The following is a 22045-nucleotide window of genomic DNA, read 5'->3' on the forward strand; positions in this document are numbered from 1 at the left end:
ATATATATTCTTTTAGTTGGGGTTTTGCATATAACCCCATTAAAATACTAGTTTGTGTTTGTAGCATAACAAAATTGTTTATTTCTCTTATACTTTATATCTGTTGTTTGGCACTGTAACTGTTTACGCATGCGTTGGAGTGAGATGATGAAAGTCAAGGAGATAATTGTGGCGCTGGGCATGAATCCATCCCTCATTGGTTGAGATTGGGTGGGTTTTGTTTTGTGTGCTTTTAATCAGTCATTAATTAATTTAGGACAAAGGGTTCTCTGCTCATAATTGGTCTCGCAATCAATCATCTGACTCTCTGACATGCATGTTTGTGCGCTCTTAAAACGACATACTCTCAATTAACCCGACTCCCGCTCAGTCTGTGCAGGCGACGGGCCTCTTTATCATCACCGGAACCATGTTGACTTAATGAAAAGAAACTCCACAGAGCAAGAGGAGTAGGGGAAAAAAAACTGGGAAGTTCTCCAGCTAATAAGTCTGCCTTAACAAGAAACAAGTGCAGCTTGTTGTAGTCACATTTCTGTTGATCTCTTGCTTTGTGTGTGTGTGTGTGTGTGTGTGTACGCGCGCACATGCGGGGGTGCATGCATGTCTTTTATTCTTGCCCTTCACCACGGGTGATTGGCTAACAGTCGCCTCCAACCTGAAGTTGACAAAAATCAATATATCATCACCTGGGGCCTCACAAACACATTCACAAACGCGGCAGCAGCAGCCGCAGGATCCACACGGAGAGAGACGGAGCTAAACAAACACGCAGCTGACTTTAGTCAAACTCCGATTTCTGTAATGGAAACTTTCCCACCGACAGCGTTCCGACAAAGGTCAGCTAACATTTGGGTCCTTTTAGACCTCAAACCACCTCTCCAGGACACTACGGAGAGCGAATCACACAAACATCCTGAAAGTTGGGGGGGTATGGACAGAATGTCAAGTTGATCTTCAGATTTTTTTATTTTTTTTTTGGGGGGGGGGCTTTTGCTGTGAGAGGTGAAGGGAGGGTAAGAGCGGGTCATCGGTAAAAAGATTAAAAGGCCCATCGGAGACGGTGGCTGCAGTGATTATCGACTGTGCGATAAGCACTCATGAGTGTGTGTCTATCGACTGCCGTGTCTGTTGTCTTGTTGGTATTGATGACATTGTGAATGGGGATGCTGACCCTTTAGATGCTTATCAGACCCTCTGATCACTGTCATTGATCGAGCTGCCTGGAAGATGCACAGCAATGCCGACAACTACAATGTTGCTCGTCTCTGCAGATTTATTTACAGCCAAGGCTCAGAAGAGTGCATTTGATTAATGCTCAACTTAGATTATTATGTGAAAATGCTACGTTATTTCTCGTTTAAGTTTTTCATTTAGGAAATCTGTTTTCTCTTCTTTTTTTTTTGTCTGTCTCTTTTAGATGGCTGTGGATGTATTGGAGGGTCTCCTGGAGGAAGACGATGAAGTTGTTCAGGTAAACAATACATTTCTCAAAGAAATTGCAAATTACGTTTAAGGGAAGTTGTATACGACATGTGGTGAGTTTTAACATGAAAGATGTGTTGTTTAATCACAGTTATGCTGTCCCCTTGTGGACTACAGATCTCAAACACATCTCTTTCTAATTTGGTTCCAAGGTGATACGCTTGCTTGTAATTTTTTAATTAAAAGACCTTGCGCTCATAAACTCCTTCTTTATTTTTAGACTTTGTCTTCTTTTTTCTCATGTTTTACTGTCTCTTTTCGTTTTGTTTGTTAGGCTACCTAACTCCAACCTAGGAATCATTCAGGTTCTCTGCAGCCTCACAAAATGAACAGATGAACAGACAACTTGGCAAAGAACTGGTTTTTAATTGGATATTTAGGCACTTTGTTACCAGCAGGCTGCCACAGAAACACAATTTTTCTTTTGCATTCCTTTTTTTTTGTTTTGTAGTTCTAGCTGAGGATTTGTAGGTGTTTTTGTGCTGTGACTAAACTAGAAGATTCATAGCAGCAAAGAACCCTGTCATAAAGAAATCATCTCCAGACTTTGTTTCCCGCAGAGCTGGGGGGGTGGGGGGGGGACTCTGCTCCCTAAACTGGCTTATTGCAGTTGTGTAGGAAATCAAAACCTTCTTCTAACATTGGCAAAAAACATGTCATTTGTTACTGCAAAATGTTAGTATTAAAACTGAACATTTAATATAACCTGCTTATCTTTATGAAATGTAGTTTGTTTGTCAAAGGACACTGAAGCTCGGTAAGCTGATTGTAAAGCAATGCTATCACATGTCAGAGCTGAACAACACCAGCTTATGTTAACAAAGTTTCATCGACCCTAATTAATTAGGTTTTTAAGTTACCATATTTTTTAAATGGTCTTAAAAAAGGTCTTACTTAGCTGGCCACTAAAACTGAAAGTCCATCAAACTAATGAAATGGTTAACATGTGGCTAAGAGTAATTATAACAGTAAAGCTTTCCACTTGTTTTGTAAATCAGGGTTGAACTGGATAGTTACCCCTACAACTAACTAACGTCTGCATCTGTTCACATGACTTTGAGGCGTCGCAGTTGGTGTTTGTCTTCAGAACAGGATATTGCAAAGTATGGCTGATGTCTTTTGTTTTTATTTCATGGAAGATTGCTTGTGTTCTGTAAGGCTGCATAAAAAAACTTACACCATGTGTTGATAATCTTACATAGTTTGTGGATAATTCGGCAATGAAAAAAGAATGGAAATGGGTCATAAAGAGAACCAAGGTGCACTGAAATTGACAGATTTTTGTTCATAAGTACCAGCCATATATCCAACCTGCCAAACAACCACCATATGTGCTCCCAAGGAAAACTTCGAAAGACATTTTACAAAACCAATAGAACAAGAAATCGAAAAGCTGCATGAATACACGTTTTGCACATATCTTAAAATCACTCTCCAGTTGCACATTTCTTTAATATCTTGAGTATGTTCAACATATTTTTAATAGCTGTACAGTAATTTTGCTCTTTACTGCTGGTACAGCTAAATTTCTCCACTGTGGGGCAGGAAAGGATGTTTTTATGCTGTTTTATTCTAAACAGGCTTCTTCTGAGCCAAACAAGGCCTTTCAGCTCTATTTATGCTGCTTAAACTTTTTAACTTGTCAGCCAAATTAATTTAGTTTCCACTTCAATTCAGTTTGTTTATAAAGCACACAGAACTTTAAGGAGCAAATGATCCAATTTACAGTATGTAATCAAATCAGTGCAGTCATGAAGACGGGTTCAAATTCAGTTACAACACACTCTTTTTTTTTTATGCTAGATATAAAACAAGTTTGGTTAATAAGCCCAGTTGGCAAAACATTTTCTTTTTAAGGAAGCCCTGCTGATTTGTATTTATTTGTTGACTTTACAGCAATCCCTCTCACTCAGCAAGCATGTGGTGACTGTGGAAAGAAACAATTTCATTTTAACAAGAAGAGACGGGGTATACATTTCCCCATCAGATGGAAGTTCCCTTGGTAGCCTTCAAGGAAAGTTTTGTCTTTCAGGCCAGTGTTATATAAATAAAATGCTCTTTAGATCAACCAATCAAAGCATTGGCCAGATTCAAAGATTTTTTTTTTCTTTGCATGTGTGAAAAAAATTAAAAACTTTCATTCACTTCGGGAACTCTGACCATTAATTTAAGGCCCATGTGGTTAAAGTCACCATGATAAAACACATTAGTCTCTTCTGATTGTTGAGACATCTTGTTGCTGAGGGAAATGTGTTTGTGCATGATTTTTTTACCTATCAATTCAAAAGATTAAAACAGCTTTTTTTTATCAGTCTCACTGCAGCTATTGCTGGATCACTACCTCATATTTATACAGCTTTAGAGGCGGAGAAAGGCCAAATTCCTTCAGCTGAAGGGTTGTTTGTGTCTGAAAGTATCACAATTTAGTATTTGTATTCTAACCATTTAAGACTTGAATCTCAGAAATATTATCATCCCTATCTTTAGTGTTTTTAAGAAATACATTTGGTTCCTCAAACAATAATGAAACGGAAGATTTGCTTGTGCTTCAATCTCAGTGTTTACACGTAAATTTTAACGTGAATGGTAGCCTACACCCTAATGACATGGCTGTTTGGTTTCTGGTTGCTTAACTTGGGGATATTTCAACATCCAGTGAAGTTAGAAGCTAGAAGTCAGAAAATGTCATGGTAGCATCTATGGTAGCTTATCACAACGTTTAACGCTTTACTCTTATGCGGTCTGAGGAACAAAATCTAAAGGATTTTGTAATAAGTTTCTAGAGTATCTAACTTTTCCAAGCTATTAAGGATTAATACATCCAATTTAAGCAAGGCTTTCAGCGGCAAGGTATTTTTTCAATAAGGATGTCAGCTTCCAAGCCAAATCTTGGCTGATATTGAAACTTTTTGACATTTTCAGTGCTTGGTGTATGTTGCAATTTTTTTATTTCTTTCTTTGGTCCAGTCACTTTTTGAGGCATGACCATAAGCTTTTATTGTGATTAATACCTGGCCATTAACACAAAATGTCCTTGTCTCAAGCCCAGGGCGACTAAGATATCGCTGTTGACGCAATGATGCAATGCCCCAGCTTTCTGGGGAAAAAAAATCAACAAATTGGGTGAAGATCCACGTCCAGAAGATTCCTGGATAATTATTTATGGTCAGAAGATATTTATGAGAAGGCAATACATCAATTTGTTCATAGCAAATAAAATAAAACCCCGCAGGATAAGACCGACCTACTGAAAAATGTCAAACCTGTGGAAGTTCTTCCCATACTGCACAACTCTCATTGCCGGCTCAAGTGGAGGCACTGAATTTATCAACGGTATGATAAAGCCAGCGAATTACACTGCAATTTGCAGCAATTTGAGCCCCAGTGTCTGAAAACTAGGTCTCAGGCAAAGGCCCTGGGTCTTTCAGAGGGACACAAAAGCAGCACCCAATCATACATGTTACTGCACAAAAGGTTGGTGGAACAGGAACAGCCAGTTGTATGGCATCCATCCATGAGGTCTCTCATCCATTGTAGGAGAAATCACGGCGACTTTAAACTTCAGGGAATCGATGGGAGAGAAGTGGCACAAACCAACCACGGGCTGTTATAGGACATTTCCTGACTGTTAGACTGTTTGTGGATTTATTTACATGCACAGTAATAATGCAATTACTGACCTCTACCAAAACATACAAATGTTTAAGATTAGGTTTGGTCATGAGGTTCTACGATATCTAATAACCTGGAGGAAAAATTAACGCGGAAATGTAAAACGTGAGGCCTAATTGCTCTTATTGAAAAAGCAAAAATGCAGATATTCCTGATACACACCTTATTATGATAAATTATTGCTAAATTGGTAATAGATTACACACAAATGCGATAGCAGCACCTCTTGTATTCATGACACTGGTTTTAAATCCCCAGAATGATGGTTTCATGAACACAAACTAAATACAGTTGTAATGGCTGTGAATATTTTCTACCATTCTGCTATTAGTAAGTTAACATCAGTAGCCTCACAAGTCGTTTAGGTTAAGGACTGCCGCTAATTACAGTTTTTCCCTAATTAAGTTTTTTTTTAAGGGGGGAGTAAACTTTCACATTCATTGGTAAATATGCATTCTTCAAGGCATGAAAAAATGTTAAATATGTTTTATATTATGTTCTTACAAATTAAAAAAGCAGAGTATTCAGAATTTCAAATATTATGACAAAAATCGGCCTTAGATTAGTCATGAGTGGATTTTCAAAGGAAGGAAAATCTACTTTAATTACAGTCTTTGCTTAAATTGTGATAATGTCTTTTTGAAAGCTGAGTCGGTCAGTGACTGGAATCAAACTCGGCAAGTATGCACGGATACACAAGTATCGGTGCAAATTGCAGCATGAAACGTTTCCCACACACTGAAACTTGGAGAAAAAAAAAACAGATTTCAAGCTTAAGGAAAATTAAGATACATTTATGAAAAAAAGATGATTTTTATCTACAGAGCCTTAAATTTGGAGCTTATTGCAAATGTTTTCTTCGAAACAGCATTATTTGAAAAGCACTTATTTGGTAGCCATTACTTTATACATTTTGCTACTGGAAAAACACCCCTCTTAATAATTGTTTTGTTTGTTTTAGATGGGGGGTTACGGAAACCATCAGTTTTTGTTATGATACGCAGCTGACTGACAGCTTTGGACAGCAAGTGGAGAAAGTGCAATACTCTATGCTGAGTATGACTGAAGAAAGCCTTCCACTCTATTTGGGTTGCCATTAAAATCAATTGTTTTGACTGAAAAATGTTGGGACTTTTTGAAACTGTGGTATACCTTAAAACTCTTGCTAAAATATTCTAAAGGTTGTAAAGGCAGCTTGTAATGAATGCTGCCGCGATGGGGTCCAGGCTACATTCTTGGTCTTCTTGCCGCCTGGCAAGGTTTTTTTTTTTTTTTTCTTCTGGTTTTCAGGGACTATGGAGAACTTATCAAATTTTTAGAAATGAAGGGTTGAGTTGTGTTTATTTTCATAAAGACAATGAATGAGGATACAGAATTCAGGTGTGCCAATTTCTAATCAAGTGCTCATACATTCGACTTGGCACTCAACCTATTCCATGGTGGCATAAATAGCTGTATTCTCAGAGCTTCAGTAAGAAGTATGTGCCAATCTGCTCTGAAAAATCCCCTGTCAGTAACAGAAACTGGGGGTTTGTCGCTTAGTGTTACACAGAAGAGCACTCTCTCGTTCTCTTTTTTCCCCCCCTTCGCTAACCCCTCAGGCTCAGCCCTCCCACACAAACCCCTCCACAGACAGATTGAGAACAGCCATCAGGGGGCTGAACTTTTAAACTCACTCCTGAGACACTCAATTTGTGCGGGCCTGCAGCAAGCCGCACATACAAACAATCACTAGTCCAAGTGGTCAGCTTTCTTTTTCCGTTCATTTCACAGCGACGCGGCCAAAGTGGCATGAAATGCATAGCCGAGGCGTATTTAAACACCGCAGAAACTCAGGCCCCTCTTCCTCACGCTTCCTTTCTGTCCCTTATTACTCGTTGCAGCTAGATAAGTGTTGAGCTCTCGTATCTTCCTGCTTTGCACTCGTGCATCTCAAAGCGTGGAACCCTACTTACGTAACATTAAGCCTGCACAAACAGCAGAGCTGGTGCTTTGCAAATCTTGTTTCAAAGGTGTTCGCTCGATTCATGCCGCTTTTGTTCTTCCTTCAGTGGTGCCATATGGGAGCTAAGATGCGCCTCGGCTTTAAAATTATAACGGAGCCCGCGGTTTGATTGGCACACTCGGAATTTCTTTTATTATCCGCGCTTTTGTGTGAAGTTGTCGCCGAGCGGAATTGATTCCTCCAAGTTCTTAATTAGCTCACTTTTCAAAATTTTTTAATGTCTGTTCGTCTATCCCCACCCTCCACATATTTCATAGCGGACCGTCAGACAACAAAATTCCACCTTTTACCACCAGTTTTTAAAGATAAATAATCCTGGAATTAGAAAGTTCAAATGTATTCCGATGATATTCATACGTTTTTCACTGTTTTGCCTTCTAAGGAAACGGCACAATGAGAAAAACACCACAGTCCTATTTCTGTATCGTTTCTGCTGTTGTGATAAGCACAGCTGCAGGGGGTGGGGGTAGCCTCCTACTCAGCCTGCTGAGCGACAATTCTGAATTCAGCGTGCCATGCCACAATGTGTTTGTTAGCTAAATGGTTGATTTGTCAAAGGTGCCGGGTCCCCCACTGCCTCTGCCCTCAATGAATAATGAATAAAGCTAATATTTGTTTCTTGGTGCTTGAAGAACAGTGGGTGGGTGATCTTCGGCCCGAGATGAGAGGCGCGCGCGCACACCTCCGAGTTTGGCCGGGAGTTGGACGTGATTGTTTTTAAAGGTGGAAGGCTCAGCTCAGTCGGCGTGATTATCCAGAGGCAAGAATTGTGATTATTGGCAAGAAAGGAAACCAGAGGATATCGGAGTGTGTCGGAGCAGATACTTCGAGTTATAATATTCCACCTTTTTGTTTGAACTTTTTTGATTAACAGCATTATTTCTTCATTTCTTGTTGTTTATCTCTACCTACTGATATTTAGTGTGGTCATCCAGGGCAACAGTGAACGTGTTTTTCCCGTTTCTTTAACGATGATGCTCAGGTATGACAAATATTCTAAATTATCAAGGAAAACACACAAAAGGGCATGTTTCCTATATTTGTTTGGTATCTCCTGCCCGTTTCTGATTCTGTGTGAGTTACATATTTTACTACGAAAATACTAAGATCAACAGCTTTTGGCAAAAGTAGAGGGGGTTTACAGGTAACATGTACGTACACCTGCTCAATTGCATGTTAGCACACCACCATACTGTTTTTTTTCTATGTTTCCAAACATCATCAATGATGCTTTTTTTCCCCCAGTGTTTATAAATGATACATTACTTGTCCATCCCTAGCTGAAATATTCACTTATTGGAACGCAAGTATGTGCAATAGCAACTCTGAACCCGCAACAAGTGGTACAACAGCGGCTGGCTGAAGATAACACGAGGTGTCACTCCTGACGGCTAATAACGGGAAACTATGGCTACTATTCCATGAGGCTAACAACAATTGGACAGTGAAAACTTTAACATTTTAGATTTAACTGTTTTCAGTAGCGACATTTAGATGGTAGGGTCAGAATTTGGTGTAAATGACACAAAAGTATGGATACATCCTGTCATTCATTAGCGGTTCTGATATTTCTCCCTCCCTTAATGCAGAAATCCAACTGGAGCAAAGCGCCCTTGCCCTTTGCACTTGATGTCTCCTCAGCTCATCTTTCTCACTCTCTATGTCTTAGGTTTGGTATCTGTCCGGCTGGGTGTGCTACCTCCAGTGGGAGAAAGCGAAACAACTGCAGGAAAGAGAAGGAGGAGAAGCAACAGAGGAGAATAAGGAAGAGTGGACGGCTCTGCAGGATGCTGCTAGGTCATACCTGACTAATGCTAAAAAGGTAATTTTGTTCAAACTCTCAGGAACAACATTCTCTCTCTTCGATACCAATAAAACTTGCATAAAATATTTCAATTTTGTTTTGCATACAAGTAGAATTCAAGTATAATTCAAGTAGATTGGTTATATTTTAGAGAATACGGTCATCCATTCAGATATTGATTATTTTGCCTTAAATCTTCTGATAATCTTAGTTGAGTAACGGAATGGAAATGGTGTCTTGCGTTATTAGTAACACACTGCAAAAAGGGAACTAAAAGTTAAATTTTCTTGAAATGAGGTCATTTCTCCTTGATTTGAGGAGGCAAGTTTAAATGATATGCCAATGGAATAATATTTTTGCACTTAAAATATAAACAAGTTGTCTCCATCATCTTATTTCAAGTGCAGTATCTTATTTTAGGGGTAGAAATACTAATTCTATTGGCAGATAATGTTATTTACCTGCTCAAATCAAGGCCAAATACACTCATTTCAAGAACGTGTTACTTACTTTTTGTTTCCTTTTTACTCTGCGCACCATCAAATTTTCCACATTTTCTGATGTTAAAACCAAAGTATTTCAGTAGGATATAGTTGTGCAAATATGTCAACAAGGTACTGTACATAGGAGTATACAGCAATAAATGTAAAGGCGGTGGAGAGAAAACCTCTACTGAATCAAAGGTTAAATAGTTCTTCACAAGGACCGACTGCTTTACATATAATAAAAAATTTTACCAGATAATTCTTTTTTTTTTCTTTTTTTTTTTACCATTTTATGCGTAAAAATGTGCTGTGACACACTCGCTCATAAGCCTGTTTGGTACTCCAACATTGCTACGAACTGAGCGCAGTTCCCCCTCATTATGTGCATCAACAGTGAGTGCAGGTAGTTGACGTCTAGTAAGCTGTCACAATTGGTTATTCTCCTAAGAATCGGTTCTTGTCAGGGAAATAGCATATGCAGCACCACGAACATGAGCCCATTCTCACTAAGCTTCATTGTTGCATCAGAAATAGCTGTGCAGAATCTCAAAGATGCTTAAGTTTTCCCTTCGCCAGCCCCCCCCCCCCCCCCCCTCGCTCTCTCTCTCTTTCCCACAAACAGGCACACACACCGAGTGATGTGTCTCATTTATTCTGTCATTCTGTCAGGGAGTAATACCTCTGTGGAGCAGTGATTCATGTTAGTCTAAAATCCAATAGGCTTGTAAATCAGGCAGCACGGCCTAAAGGATGGCAGGCCCCACCTCCTATTTTTCCTCTTACTCCCCCCCATCTCCTCCCGTTACACGTCTTCTCTACCCATCTGCCACGCCAAAATGTTCACTTAGAGATGAGTAGCGGGAGGTTAGTGACAATACATTGATGTTTGTTCTCTTTGGACTGGCGGTATATTGACTTGACCGTCTCACCCGCATCCTTTTTGACTGCGTCTTCAACCGAGAGAGAGAGAGAGAAAGAGGGGCGGTAAGTTTGTAGCTGGCAAGAGGGAGAGGCTAAGTGAATCTTGTGTATATTGATCATAGTTGCCACCGACATGAAGTATGAGACAATTAGAAAAATGCAACAAGAAAGGGGATGAATTAAACACTTTTGCGGGGTTGCTTGGAAAGTAAGAAGGCAAAGAAAATAAGGTGAAAGTCTTGGGAAGGAATTGCGGGAGGCCTCGGACCGTGACGAATAAACAGCTAAGCAGTTTCTCTGCGCGGCGAGTAGAGCAAAAGAATGATGTGGAAGGTAAAGCACAAAGACCTTGTAAAGGTGAGGCGGTATGTGTTCTGTTTCCCTCACGGCACATTCGGGTTCTGCAGCGTTGCTTCCCTCCCCCCCCCCCCCCGCATGCATGTGCGCACATCTGCCCATTGTTTAGATGCGATCTAGATTGGAACTGAGTTTTGTTTTCCAAGCCTCAGCGTGAGTTTTAATTATTAACGACGAGCCTCTCTGCTAGTTAAAAGGGGCTCCAACATGAAAATGAGGGCCTCAAAGCCCAGCGGCTTGTTTTGGCACCGGTCCACCTCTGCTCTGCATACTTTATGACCCTGGGAAGTTGAGTGTTTTTTTTTTTTTTTTTTGTTTGTTTGTTTTTTTGTGTGTGCTAGAAAAAGCACACAGGTAGCTGCATATGCAGGGCTTTGCAAAACTACTCACACTTAAGATACTTCACCATGTCTTGTCTTGTTGTACCCACAAAACAATTATTTCACAAAGTATTGCCTAATTGTGAAATAATTGCTGGCTTTCCAAGTTTTGGATAAATGCAATTCTGAAAAGTGTGGTATGCGATTGTATTCATGCCCTTTTTGTCTGATGCTGCTAATTAAAATTTAGAAGCAAACAGAGTCCAGCTGTGTGGAACTTGATCCCAGTATAGCTACGGCTGTTCTGTGAAGGCTTCGTTGGTTTGAAACATGGCAGACAGGCTAGAGACAAAGTTGTGGAGATGTTTGAAGCAGGGTTAGGATACACTGTCTCTTATATGCTACTGCGTATTTGCACACTTTTAGCTTCCGAGGAAGTGTTTGTCTGTGCATTCATGCACATTTTCTACACCGTTCCTTAAGTGTCTGCTGTTTTTTCTTTTTTAACTTTCATATTTATGTGAATGTTATTATTTATTACTTATTGGACCATATTTTCTTCCCCTTCTGATAAGTCTCTCTCTTCTGCTTAGCAGCTTATCTTTTTGAGCTTATCTTTTTTAATGGTAATTAATCTTGTGGCTAAATCTGGTGTCTCGTGTCTATCTGTTTTTGCCACCGTCCCAACCAAATTATCCCCACTATGGGACAGCAAAAGTATTTATTTATATTCCAACCCATTGTCCAAAAATATAAAGAGTTTCCCTGCCAAGGCATGACCATTCACTTAAATGAGGAGCTGCAGAGGTCCACAGTTCAGGTGGGAGAAACAGTCGATAGCACAAATCGTTTTAAAGGCCACAAATCTGGCCTTGAAAAGTTTTTGGTATATATAAAGCCATACAAAGTCCCATTAGGGGGTCAGATGGTCTACGTTCATAATGCTGTGGGGAGGAAAGCTAACACTATACATTGTCCTACAAACACCATCCCGCCCTATAAAAATGTTGATGTTGCCATCATGCTGTGGGAACGCTTTCCTTCAGTAGGGACAGGGAAGCTAGTGTTGATGGGTAGATGAATGGGACTAAATGTAGAGCAGTCCTGGGGTGAAAAACCTGTTGGAGGCTTGAGAGTGGAGTTTAGGTTCATAAGGCAGCAATTCTACCGTTGTAGCCAAAGTTTCAACCTTTTAATGGAGAGGCTGCGCAAGGAACCCCTTCCATGTCAGGCGGGTTACCTAGGCAACCTCCCCCAGGGGTTGTGAGCCGTTGTTGAAGACCTCTGGTTTAGATCAAAGCATAGATGCTAGATTGGATTTAGCTCTGGACTTTGACTGGACCAATCTAAAACATGGCTGAGGCAAATCCTAAGCTGCCTTCCATCTAACAAAATATTGCTTTAGCTATTTTGCAAACAATTGGGAAAACGTTCAGACCAGGCGAAGCTGGTAGAGATATACGTACCCCAAAAGACCTGCTGCTTTAATTCCAGAGAAAGGCGGTTCTACAAAGTGTTGGCTCAGATGCACATTACACTTTTCAGACTTTTGGTTTGTAATAAAAAAAATAAAAAAACTTGCCTTTCACATCACAATTATGCCCTATTCTCTACCACAAACCATTCCAATAAAAAACATTGAAGTTTGTAGTTGTAAACTTAAAAAGGTTTTATTTACAAGGCCCAGTATTTATTCACGCGTGCACAAAAATTTTGCAGAAATGTTGTTATCATTAGAGTTTTGTGGGTTTTTAGCTGAACGCGGCACAGTGCACACTGCACTCTGAAAAAGACGACAATGGGGAAGAATTGATAGGAGAAAAAAAAAAAAAAGAGTAGATGATCCGGAGAGTGAGTTGGAGAGCAAAAGCGGGGGGACTGGGGAAGGGAATGAATTAGGCTTGGTGTGTGTGTGTGTGTATGTGTGTGTGTGTGTGTGTGTGTGTGTGTTGATGCAGGGCGTGTAGCTTTTGAATAGTGGGGCCTGAGTAAAATCAATAGTAAACCGGACGTGAAATGAAATTCCAGATAGGGTGCGATTTAAGGCGCCATGTGCGGTGTATGCACACAGGGACGGTGTTATGTATGATTTTGTGAGTTCGCGGCTGAGTGTGTGTGTGTGTGTGTGTGTGTGTGTGTGTGTGTGTGTGTGTGTGTGTGTGTGTGTGTGTGTGTGTGTGTGTGTGTGTGTACGCACCAAAGGCAGCTAGGGCAAAGAGAGGTCAAAAGCTTAGCTATTTGAAGTGGTTGAAAGGGTATCCCATGAGCACAGATTGTGGGCAGGGGGCTAGTCTTGTAATTTTAATGCTTTTCCTCCACAAGGATGTGACTGCAGGACCGGGGGTGTTAAGTTGTGTGTGTCCGTGCGAGTTTGCGGTCAGCTCTCTGGAGATTTTTAGCGACATGCCCTGTTCACACTCCAGAAGCTCTAATCTCACCCACTGTCACACCGTCGCCAGTGTAGAAGTGTGTATAAAACCGTAAGATATAGCAGATAAGTTAAGGAGGAGAAAAGATGGTCTAATGAGGAAATATTCAGGCCTTAAGGAGTTCATTGAGGGGGCCTGGCACTATTCTGCCAAAATGGTGGAGGATTGTGCGCGCTTTGTGCGAGCGTATAAATGAGAGCGAGCAGAGGTATCCATCTCCTTGACTGGAAGGTCGTCTGGTGGGAGCATAAGACGGCGAAGCTAAAAGAGGGGAGAAAAAATCGGACAAGAGAGATGCAGCAGGAGAGCGCCGGTATTAGCAAATGAAATAAAAGAAAAGGTGAAATGAAAGTGGAAGTTACGCAAAGGTGCGGAGCAGAGGGTGAACAATGATGGAATGATTAGGCTTTTACCGCGTAATCAGCCTGTCTTTTATCCGCCATGCGAGTTTAAAGAAATTGCCTCCCAGGAAATGGAAGGAAAAGAGTACATTGTTGCATATGTGGTCGATTGGTCTGCAGGTTTTACACATTTGTCTTCTTACTGGGCTGTAATACAGATGCAATACTGATAATTTATAGTCCAGGCCCATCTCAGGAAAAAACAAATGGGGAAAGAGATTAGAAAACATATTCTTCACTCTTATTCTATGGGTTTATCTGTATTGGCTCTGAAAATAGGATGGAAGCGACTGCAGGGGCAGCTTGAATACTGTCCATCTACAGAAGCTACTAATTTTGTACAAACTTCCATCAGTTTATTTCATTTTTACTGCCATTTTTATTATTTTATAAATTGCCTGATCATCTGCACATGTTGTCAAATTGATAAATGTTTTACTGTGTGTATAAACTGAAAAATGTGGCGTATAAGGAGAGTTGCATATATTTTCTTTTAACCTTTCGGACCATTGCTGCATCCCAGGTGAACACTTCCCTATGATGTAAAGATTTTTGCCTTTACGAACACATGAACTTTAATGACTTCCCATTCTAAACCTTTTTTACAAATTTGACCTAACATTTGCAGCTTCCACTCTTTTTGCAATTCTGTCCTTAAGGTTTAATGGTGTGTATACTTAACCATCCTTCCAGGAGACCATTTGTGAGGCCAGACACCGCTGTTGGATGAGAAGGCCTGGCCTCGGTACTGTTCATACAAAAGCTTGATTGGGTTGAAATTAAGGCTCTATGTAAGCCTGCCAACCTTCTCCACAGCAAACTCACTTAGCCATGTCCATAATGTGCATTTTCTTCCCCTGACTGACTGACGGTGGAAAAGTTGTAAGCACTTTAACCTTGCAACAAGAATGTCCTGGATTTAAATTGCATTTATGGGACATTTTGCATGCTCTCCCAGTTAAAGAGTTGAAAAGCATGCATGTTTATCAACCATGGAAAACCAATCCATTAATTTGTGTCAGCTCTGTTCTTGAGCTAATCCGAAGGCCCCACGAAGTCTACAGGTGCGTTACCAGTGACTTCAGAAATTTAACAACTTCTGCACATTAAATGCCTCAGTGTCCGCTGACTCCGCTATGGGGTTTTAAGGAGCCTAACCCTTCAAGGCTGAGTTGTTGTCATTCCTAATGACTTCATTATAATATCCCTAACAGTTAACAGTGGACTATATAGTAGTGAGGAAATTTCATAATTTGGTCGGTTGCATCCAACCACGGTATCACGCTGGAATTCACTGAGCTCCTGAGAGCGACCCGGTCTTTTCCCTTATCAGCTGGACGCGTAAGCAAATACGTTTTGCAATGTAGTGCATGTTTGGAAGAGTCCAGGTGAGGTTTTCAAATCTAAGAAAACTGTATGTGTTTTACATGGTAGCGGTTACACCGTCCTCAGGTTCTGTTGCACGGTGTATTTCATAAAGTGGAAGGAATAATAAAGACTTCCTAACTCTTCAAACTTAACTCAAATCAGCAAATAGACTATTGAAACTTGAACACAGCTGGGGTATCCAGCAGGAAAATGATCCAAAACGCATAACAAAACAGTTTTTAATGAGTAAAGCAGGCTAAAGGCTACTGGAATGGAATGGATCTTCACAGGCTATGCTTCAAAGTAGGGGTTCATGCAAGGAAACAAACAAAATGTAAATTAACTTAGCCATTTCTCCACAGCTTGCTATGGAGAATTTGACCACATATTAGTAGGGGTGCATGCATTATATTTAACCTTGCATGTAAAAATTTTACCCATTGTGGCAAAGTCACTCCAAAATGAAGCAGGAAGTCTCTGACTGTGGTTGCGTTTGCGCATCTTCCCATGTACAACCGCGTGAAACGCGTGCGAGCCGTTTTAGCAGTGGTCAAGCATGCTCTGGTCCATCACTTTAAAGTGGAGTATGAAAAAGTTATACGACCACACGCACGCACGCTCTCTCTGTAAGCAGCTCTCTGGGCTGTGAAAGTGAGAAGAGGGTAAAAAACATCCGGCAGCTCTAAATGAGAAAAAATGTCTCGGTTATTTGTTTTTTGGGTGTTTTTTTTTTTTCTCCGACAGCCGTGCTGATCTAAGCAGCGCTCATTGTGGAACGCGTAAATAATGGCTCCTGTTTGTTTTCCTCGCTTAAAGCCTCACAACGAATAATCACGTCCCGTCCCGCAGACACAATGTGCTATTGATTCGCAGAAAATATCTACTACACGCAAATAGGATTTCCAGGTAGCATCCAGTAGGATAGAAGGCAGAAAAGGGTTTGCAAATGTTCGCCGTGTGGATTTCATTATTGCTCGAATGAAGCTCATGTAAGGGGCGACGCTCCGCTTTTCGCCTGAGGCTGCGAGGTACAGGTATTCTCGGTACTGAAGCAAGTATTGTAAAGCAAAACTTTTTCTTTTTTTTTTTTTTTTTTGGAGGTGCACATCTCTAGGCATTTGAGAGTGACAACGCTGTAATGAAAATCAGTGGGTTTGTGTGGGTGTGTGTGCAGCTACAGTGCTCTGAAAGACTCTGGCAGGGTCACCTCTCCCCCCTGGTGTCTGTTTCTGTGCTTGGACCTGGGTCACGCTCTGCATCCCCGGAGCTCCAATCTGCAGAGACAGCATCCACTTAAATTTACACACACACACACGGAGCACACATTTTAACACTCCAAATGAGTTCCCATGGGACTGCGTGTCTCCTGTCAGGACCTGCTGTTGCTTGGAGACTGGTCCTGGGGCAAAGCAGTCACACTCACTCACTCCCCTGGCCTCGTTACACTTTTAGTAAGAATGATGGCACTAGGGCTGTGTATTGTCCATGAGCTTAAGCGACTGTGTGCTCTACTTTACACATTTTTTAAGGCTGAATGAGATTCCCTACATTAAATAAACACAATCACCGTGACTTTTTTTCTTTTCTTTCCTCCCATGTTTCTAAAATGGGGAGCGGGGTTTAAATGACTGTGTTTGCGTTCCATACTCTGAGTGTTGTATCTGCATACAAAAGCACAATGTTATTCCCATCATTACTGGTAGCACGAGTGGCTATATCATCCAGCTCCTCTTTGAGTTCAGTAATTACACACAAGCAGGCTATTTTACTGAGATAAATCTGTTGGCAGCTTTTAGAACAGGCCGCTGTTTTTTTATGTTTTTTTTTTTTTTTTTTGCTTTTTCACAGCTTATTTCACTGTATTTGTGTGTGCATGCGCAGGCACGCCACATTGCCTCGTGTGTTTTGTGATCCATTTCCCTGTGTGCATGTGTGTCGCAACAGCAAGAAGAAGATAAATGATGCCTTTTTTTTGTCTCTGGCAGCTAAACTGTGTATCAAATGTGCTGATTTGCCAAACGAGGGACAAAAAGGGTTTGCCAAGGCCGCGGCTGCGCCTCTGACAGAATGCAGATATGGCGGGGTATTTCAGGTAGCCTGAGAGGCACTTCAACCTAAAGGGGCTGTTCACTTCGCTCGGCTCCAAGCTGCTGCTTAAGGATTGTGCGCTGTTAACTTCAGTGACACAATGGAAAGGGCTCCTGTTGAGGGAATTTCATTAAACATTGCTCTTGTATTGCATGACACTTCCAGGCATGAGGTTGTTAACAGTACAGTTCATGCCAAGGTTTTATAAAGCTGTGGTTCCAGAATGGAGAAAGTGCCAAAAGTGACCAGAGTTTTCTGTCTGTATAGAGCATGGAGTAAACCAGCGTCTCCCGTCTCCTCCCTGCCGCTGCACACTACCCATCAGATGACTGAAAGAGCAATACTGCTGTTGCCGCTTAAGTTACAGAAAAAGAATTGATATAAACACCACATTTTCCCAGTAAATGTATGTCTAATAGGTCAAGTGACGAGTAATTCTCAGCATGTATCAGTAACAGTGTATCAGTGGCCCAAGAGTTTGTACACATAAAGGCATCCAAATAAATAAGTCAAGTTATGTGCAGCATGGATAGGACAATGGGAACAAGTGGAAAAGACTTGGAGGAACTAAGCTACTGGTGTACTGGAACCATCGATTTCTAAAAAAAAAAAAGGAAGCATGTTGTGATGGGTAACTGTACTCTCTGCATCATCAAATGGTCCGTTCATTGTTGCACCGCATCCTGCTGCTACACATACTTGCGCTATTTCTATGATCTTTACATATAGCTCTTCTGTATAATGCCGTTTGTGGTTTGCTGCTACATTCCTGACGAATACAACAAAGCCTGTCTATGTCTAAAGAGCTCTCTCGGGATCTTCTCCACCTTTTTGCTGCAGAACATACCAAAGGTTACAGACGGATTTTGAAACTTCTGAACTGTTGAACCATTGTTGCTGAAGTGAGAAGAACATAACCTATCATGATACGGCCACGATTCGGTGCTTCTTGCGTGATTTCTGTCCAAGGAGTCAAAAGATGGAGAGCCTCATAGAGAGATTGAGAAAGACACTGTATTGAGTTTCTCCCTGAAGGCCAAAGGCAAAGCCCCCAACAGCCACGGGTTCTACGTACTCTCACTGTGTAAGACTCCAATGCTGAAGAAAAGGAATTGTGAAGCTTGTGTTATAGTTTGCTGCAGCCCATATAGACAGTCAGAAGAAGAAATATGATCTGTTCAGATGAGACCGTAATTAACTCTTTACATGTCATTGTACCCACTGTGTAAAGTTTGGATGTGGGAACGTCATGGTGTGGGACTGTTTTCACAAAATTGAAGATGAAAGAAGGGTGGACTTGCCAGCAAGACAATTATATTACTCAGCCAGGAAATCGCTCTAAGGATTTGAGAAAAAACATTTAGCTGCTAAAAATGTGAAGGTTTACTGGGATCAATTGAAAATCTCGGTGTTGTTGAATTCCACTGTTTAAAAGCCGGTGTGCGTTATAACGTTATAGCGGCTCCTCTGGCTCAACATGCACTGAATGGTTGATTATCGTTGTAAAGCTATAATCTAGTTGCCAAACTGATCGGTATGAAGGTGATAAAAATGTATTATACCTTTTCTGTGAACCGTGAAACTATGAGAACCTCATACCAGCTCTGTTCACTATTCACTTCTTCAGTGTTTCTGCTCAACAACCCTTTTCCACCCCACAGGAGTTTCCAACCTTAAAGCTATCCGCTATCTGCTTTTGTCTCCTTGCAGCTGTACAGTAAGCTGCAATGTGACGACCAGCCGATGCTGGAGCACGCAGAGCAGCTGCTGGGCGAACTGGGAGGAGAGATGGAGGCGGAAGACGAAGTCCCTGCCTTGGATGACGACTACGAACCTTCCAGTGACGACGACGAGGGCGCCAAAGCAGAGACCCCCATGGAGCACTGACTGCACCCCATCCTGTGCTCCTCTAGTTTTTGTGCTCTCTTCAAAGTGCCTTTTTTTTTTTTTTGTACCGGCTTTTCAAAGATTAAATTGATGTGCACAAACAGAGCGGCATTAAAAATCTACCCGATCTCTTTCAGTTAAGTTGTTAAATGCTTTTGTCGAAATAAGTGCATACTTGAGTAATGCTTCCCTTAATCTCCTCGACGGATGCCGATGAAAGAAATTAGTTTGTAGAGGTTTAATTCTCACCAGCAGCCCCTGAATGCGTTTACCTCTGCCGCACACCCACACAGAGTTTTGTGCGAGCAGGAATGCGCTACACACGCACGCACACACACCCACAAATAACAAAAACACAAAAGAAGCTTGTTAATTACTTCTTTTTTTCTCCCCACAGCACAACAAGCAGAACCGTGTTTTCCCTTTTAGCATTGTCAGAGCTGCCCAGTTATTAACACTTCATGCTATTTTTGCATCTACTGTGATTTTTAATGTCCAGTGTTTATGTAAATGCTTGATTTTTCATGGTATTCGGTTTATGCTTCTGTCTCATTTTCCCTTTCCTTTTAGTTGGATTCAGTAAGATAGGACAATAGAGCGAATTTGACATCAACTCGTGCAGAGTTTGTTTCTCTTTCTCTCTCTCCTTTTCTGCTCGAGTTTTCAAAGTGACTTGCATAAAAGAGAAATGAGCGAATGACTTTTTAGCACAAGCGTTCACATAACGTTCTTTTTTTTAAATAGTTTTCATAGTGTTAGGGACATAAAAGCCTGGGTTTGCATAATGGCCTTCAACTATTTTCTACAATGTATGAAATACATAGTGCCGCACTGTATGAAGGTGCTACAAATGGCTGGCTGTGGCCAAAGGTGCTTGGAGAATGTCTTTTGCCCCAGCGGCACTTAACTATAAGTGTATTGCCTGTGCACAAATTTATTCTTTCAGAGCAGAGAAATGAGTCAGAAATGAAATCTCTAAAGCTTAGAGCCTCTTCTGGCTTCAAATCTAAAAATAAATAAATGAACACAAGCATCTTTGCTCTAACAAAACTTAGAATATCCATTGCATCCATTTAATTAGCATGTTTTAAACTCTAACAGCACTAGATCAGATTTTGGCTTTAGTCCTCTAATTATGTTACATTTGTACTGTATTTCTTTAAAACCACGCAGGACAAATGTATTCCAAACCAAAACAGCAGCAATGTCACAACAATCCGCAATAAAAGAAAAAAAAAACTGCTAAAATGTCAAAAACCACAACTGTGTCGTTAAGCTGTTGTACTACTCCCAATAAAATTACTTTGTAAAATTATACTTTTAATTTTCTTTAAAAGCGTATCAGGAAAGCCACAGTGTTACTGTATGAGATACAAGTGTTTGTATTGTATTGTATTTGAAGAATATGCAATAGACCAACACAAAATAGTGCATAATTGCGAAGTGGACTGAAAAAAACGCAATAGCTTTGAACATTTCTTACAAGTAAATACTGCAACGTGCAGTGTGCATTTTGTATTCTGCTCCCGATTCAGGGCAGAGAACGGGCTTCAGAAGTCACCTGACTGATAAATAGGCTTCATGTGCGCAGTTTAATCTCAGTTTAAATGCAACTGTTGCTTGAAGGTCTCAGAGTGCGTTAGATAACCTTGGCGTGGATGGAAAGAAGAAAGCTATACAAAGTCCTGCTTGTGGTTTGCCACAAGCCTTTTAGGGGGACACAGAAACCTGTGGAAGATGGTGCCTTGGCGAGATGAGACCTAAATACAGCTTTTTGGTTTATGTCCAAAGTACCAACTCGATTCAACAGCTACAGTTAAGCCTAAAACTGTTCATATCCCTGACACATGAACGTTGAAACCAGGGGTCGCCAACCAGTTCATCGTTATCAACCTCCCACCCTCTGTGTCAAAGTAGATCGCAAAGCCTTTAATACTATTGGTATATTATTTTAACCAGAAGTAAGGTCGTTTAAGTTTTTCCATTTAGCCAGTCTGAGTATATTACAATGTTTCACGCTGCTATTCCTATGTCTGATTGTCTCACAATGTCTCGTGATGACTGCTTTGTTCAAATTACTGACACACAACCACAGCAAGTCATTTGCTGACCAAATAGTAGGGTAAGATGGCAGATGGTGTTTAGAAAAAGAAGCTAAAAACCTACGTTATTTCAAAATAGTATGACTTTTAATCCACTTTGGCCAAAGACAGATCAGTCTGCCTGCTTTCCACCCAAGCCATTGCGCTGGTGAAAAAAGGCCATAGCAGAACATCAGAACATCCTGCTGGGGCCCACCCGACATTCAAAGAAGACCTCCCTCCTAAAAGTACTCTGTGATGCGCCAAAGTCGCCATTTTTATGGCGGCAATAAAGACGCAACAGCAGTTGTTTGCCAAGTAAGCAGAAAAACAAAAAGTTTCCACAGAGACATCGTTCTGTGTGAGTCAACTTCTAGCAAGGAAAGAAAAAGGCATTTACAAATGGTGAGTTAATTAAGGAAGAACTATCCATCTCTGTGGACACAGTAAAGACTATGGAAACAAAGAGGACATCAAGAGTGCTATCTTGGCTGTTCAGTTAGGAGGATTGTGTCATTATTAGAGGATGTATCGACGGTAGGGCTCTGGGATTTGTTTTTTCAATTGTCATATGCCGCTTCATGGCAAGCAGAACGGTGCTCTGGGTGCTGTAGTTATGCAAAACACATTTGCTTTAGAATGGGGAGGGTTTAAAGCTATAAATCCTCCCCTGACGCCAAACCCTTGATTTATTTTATTGCTATTGAGGTCTTATGTACAAACCTATGACAAACATGACATGGGA

At 40.9% G+C, this 22045-nt stretch overlaps 1 protein-coding gene across 1 annotated transcript; it reads left to right on the forward strand.

The window, feature by feature from the left end:
* Positions 1–1363: 1363 nt before the first annotated feature.
* LOC118561753 (probable assembly chaperone of rpl4) lies at positions 1364–20534 on the forward strand. Its single transcript, XM_036133948.1, has 3 exons — positions 1364–1471; positions 8829–8981; positions 19043–20534. Exons 1-3 carry the CDS (start codon positions 1418–1420, stop codon positions 19217–19219), a joined length of 384 nt encoding a protein of 127 aa, XP_035989841.1. The 5' UTR covers positions 1364–1417; the 3' UTR covers positions 19220–20534.
* Positions 20535–22045: the final 1511 nt, after the last annotated feature.

The sequence above is a fragment of the Fundulus heteroclitus genome, unplaced genomic scaffold (genome assembly GCF_011125445.2).
Source record: "Fundulus heteroclitus isolate FHET01 unplaced genomic scaffold, MU-UCD_Fhet_4.1 scaffold_709, whole genome shotgun sequence".
Classification (NCBI taxonomy): Eukaryota; Metazoa; Chordata; class Actinopteri; order Cyprinodontiformes; family Fundulidae; genus Fundulus; species Fundulus heteroclitus.

Excerpts from the sequence above, each read along its gene's own strand:
- LOC118561753 (XM_036133948.1), top strand. The coding sequence starts at position 1,418 with ATGGCTGTGGATGTATTGGAGGGTCTCCTGGAGGAAGACGATGAAGTT. Across the intron at positions 1,472-8,828 it reads AAGACGATGAAGTTGTTCAG|GTTTGGTATCTGTCCGGCTG; the intron begins GTAAACAATACA and ends TCTATGTCTTAG. Across the intron at positions 8,982-19,042 it reads ACCTGACTAATGCTAAAAAG|CTGTACAGTAAGCTGCAATG; the intron begins GTAATTTTGTTC and ends GTCTCCTTGCAG.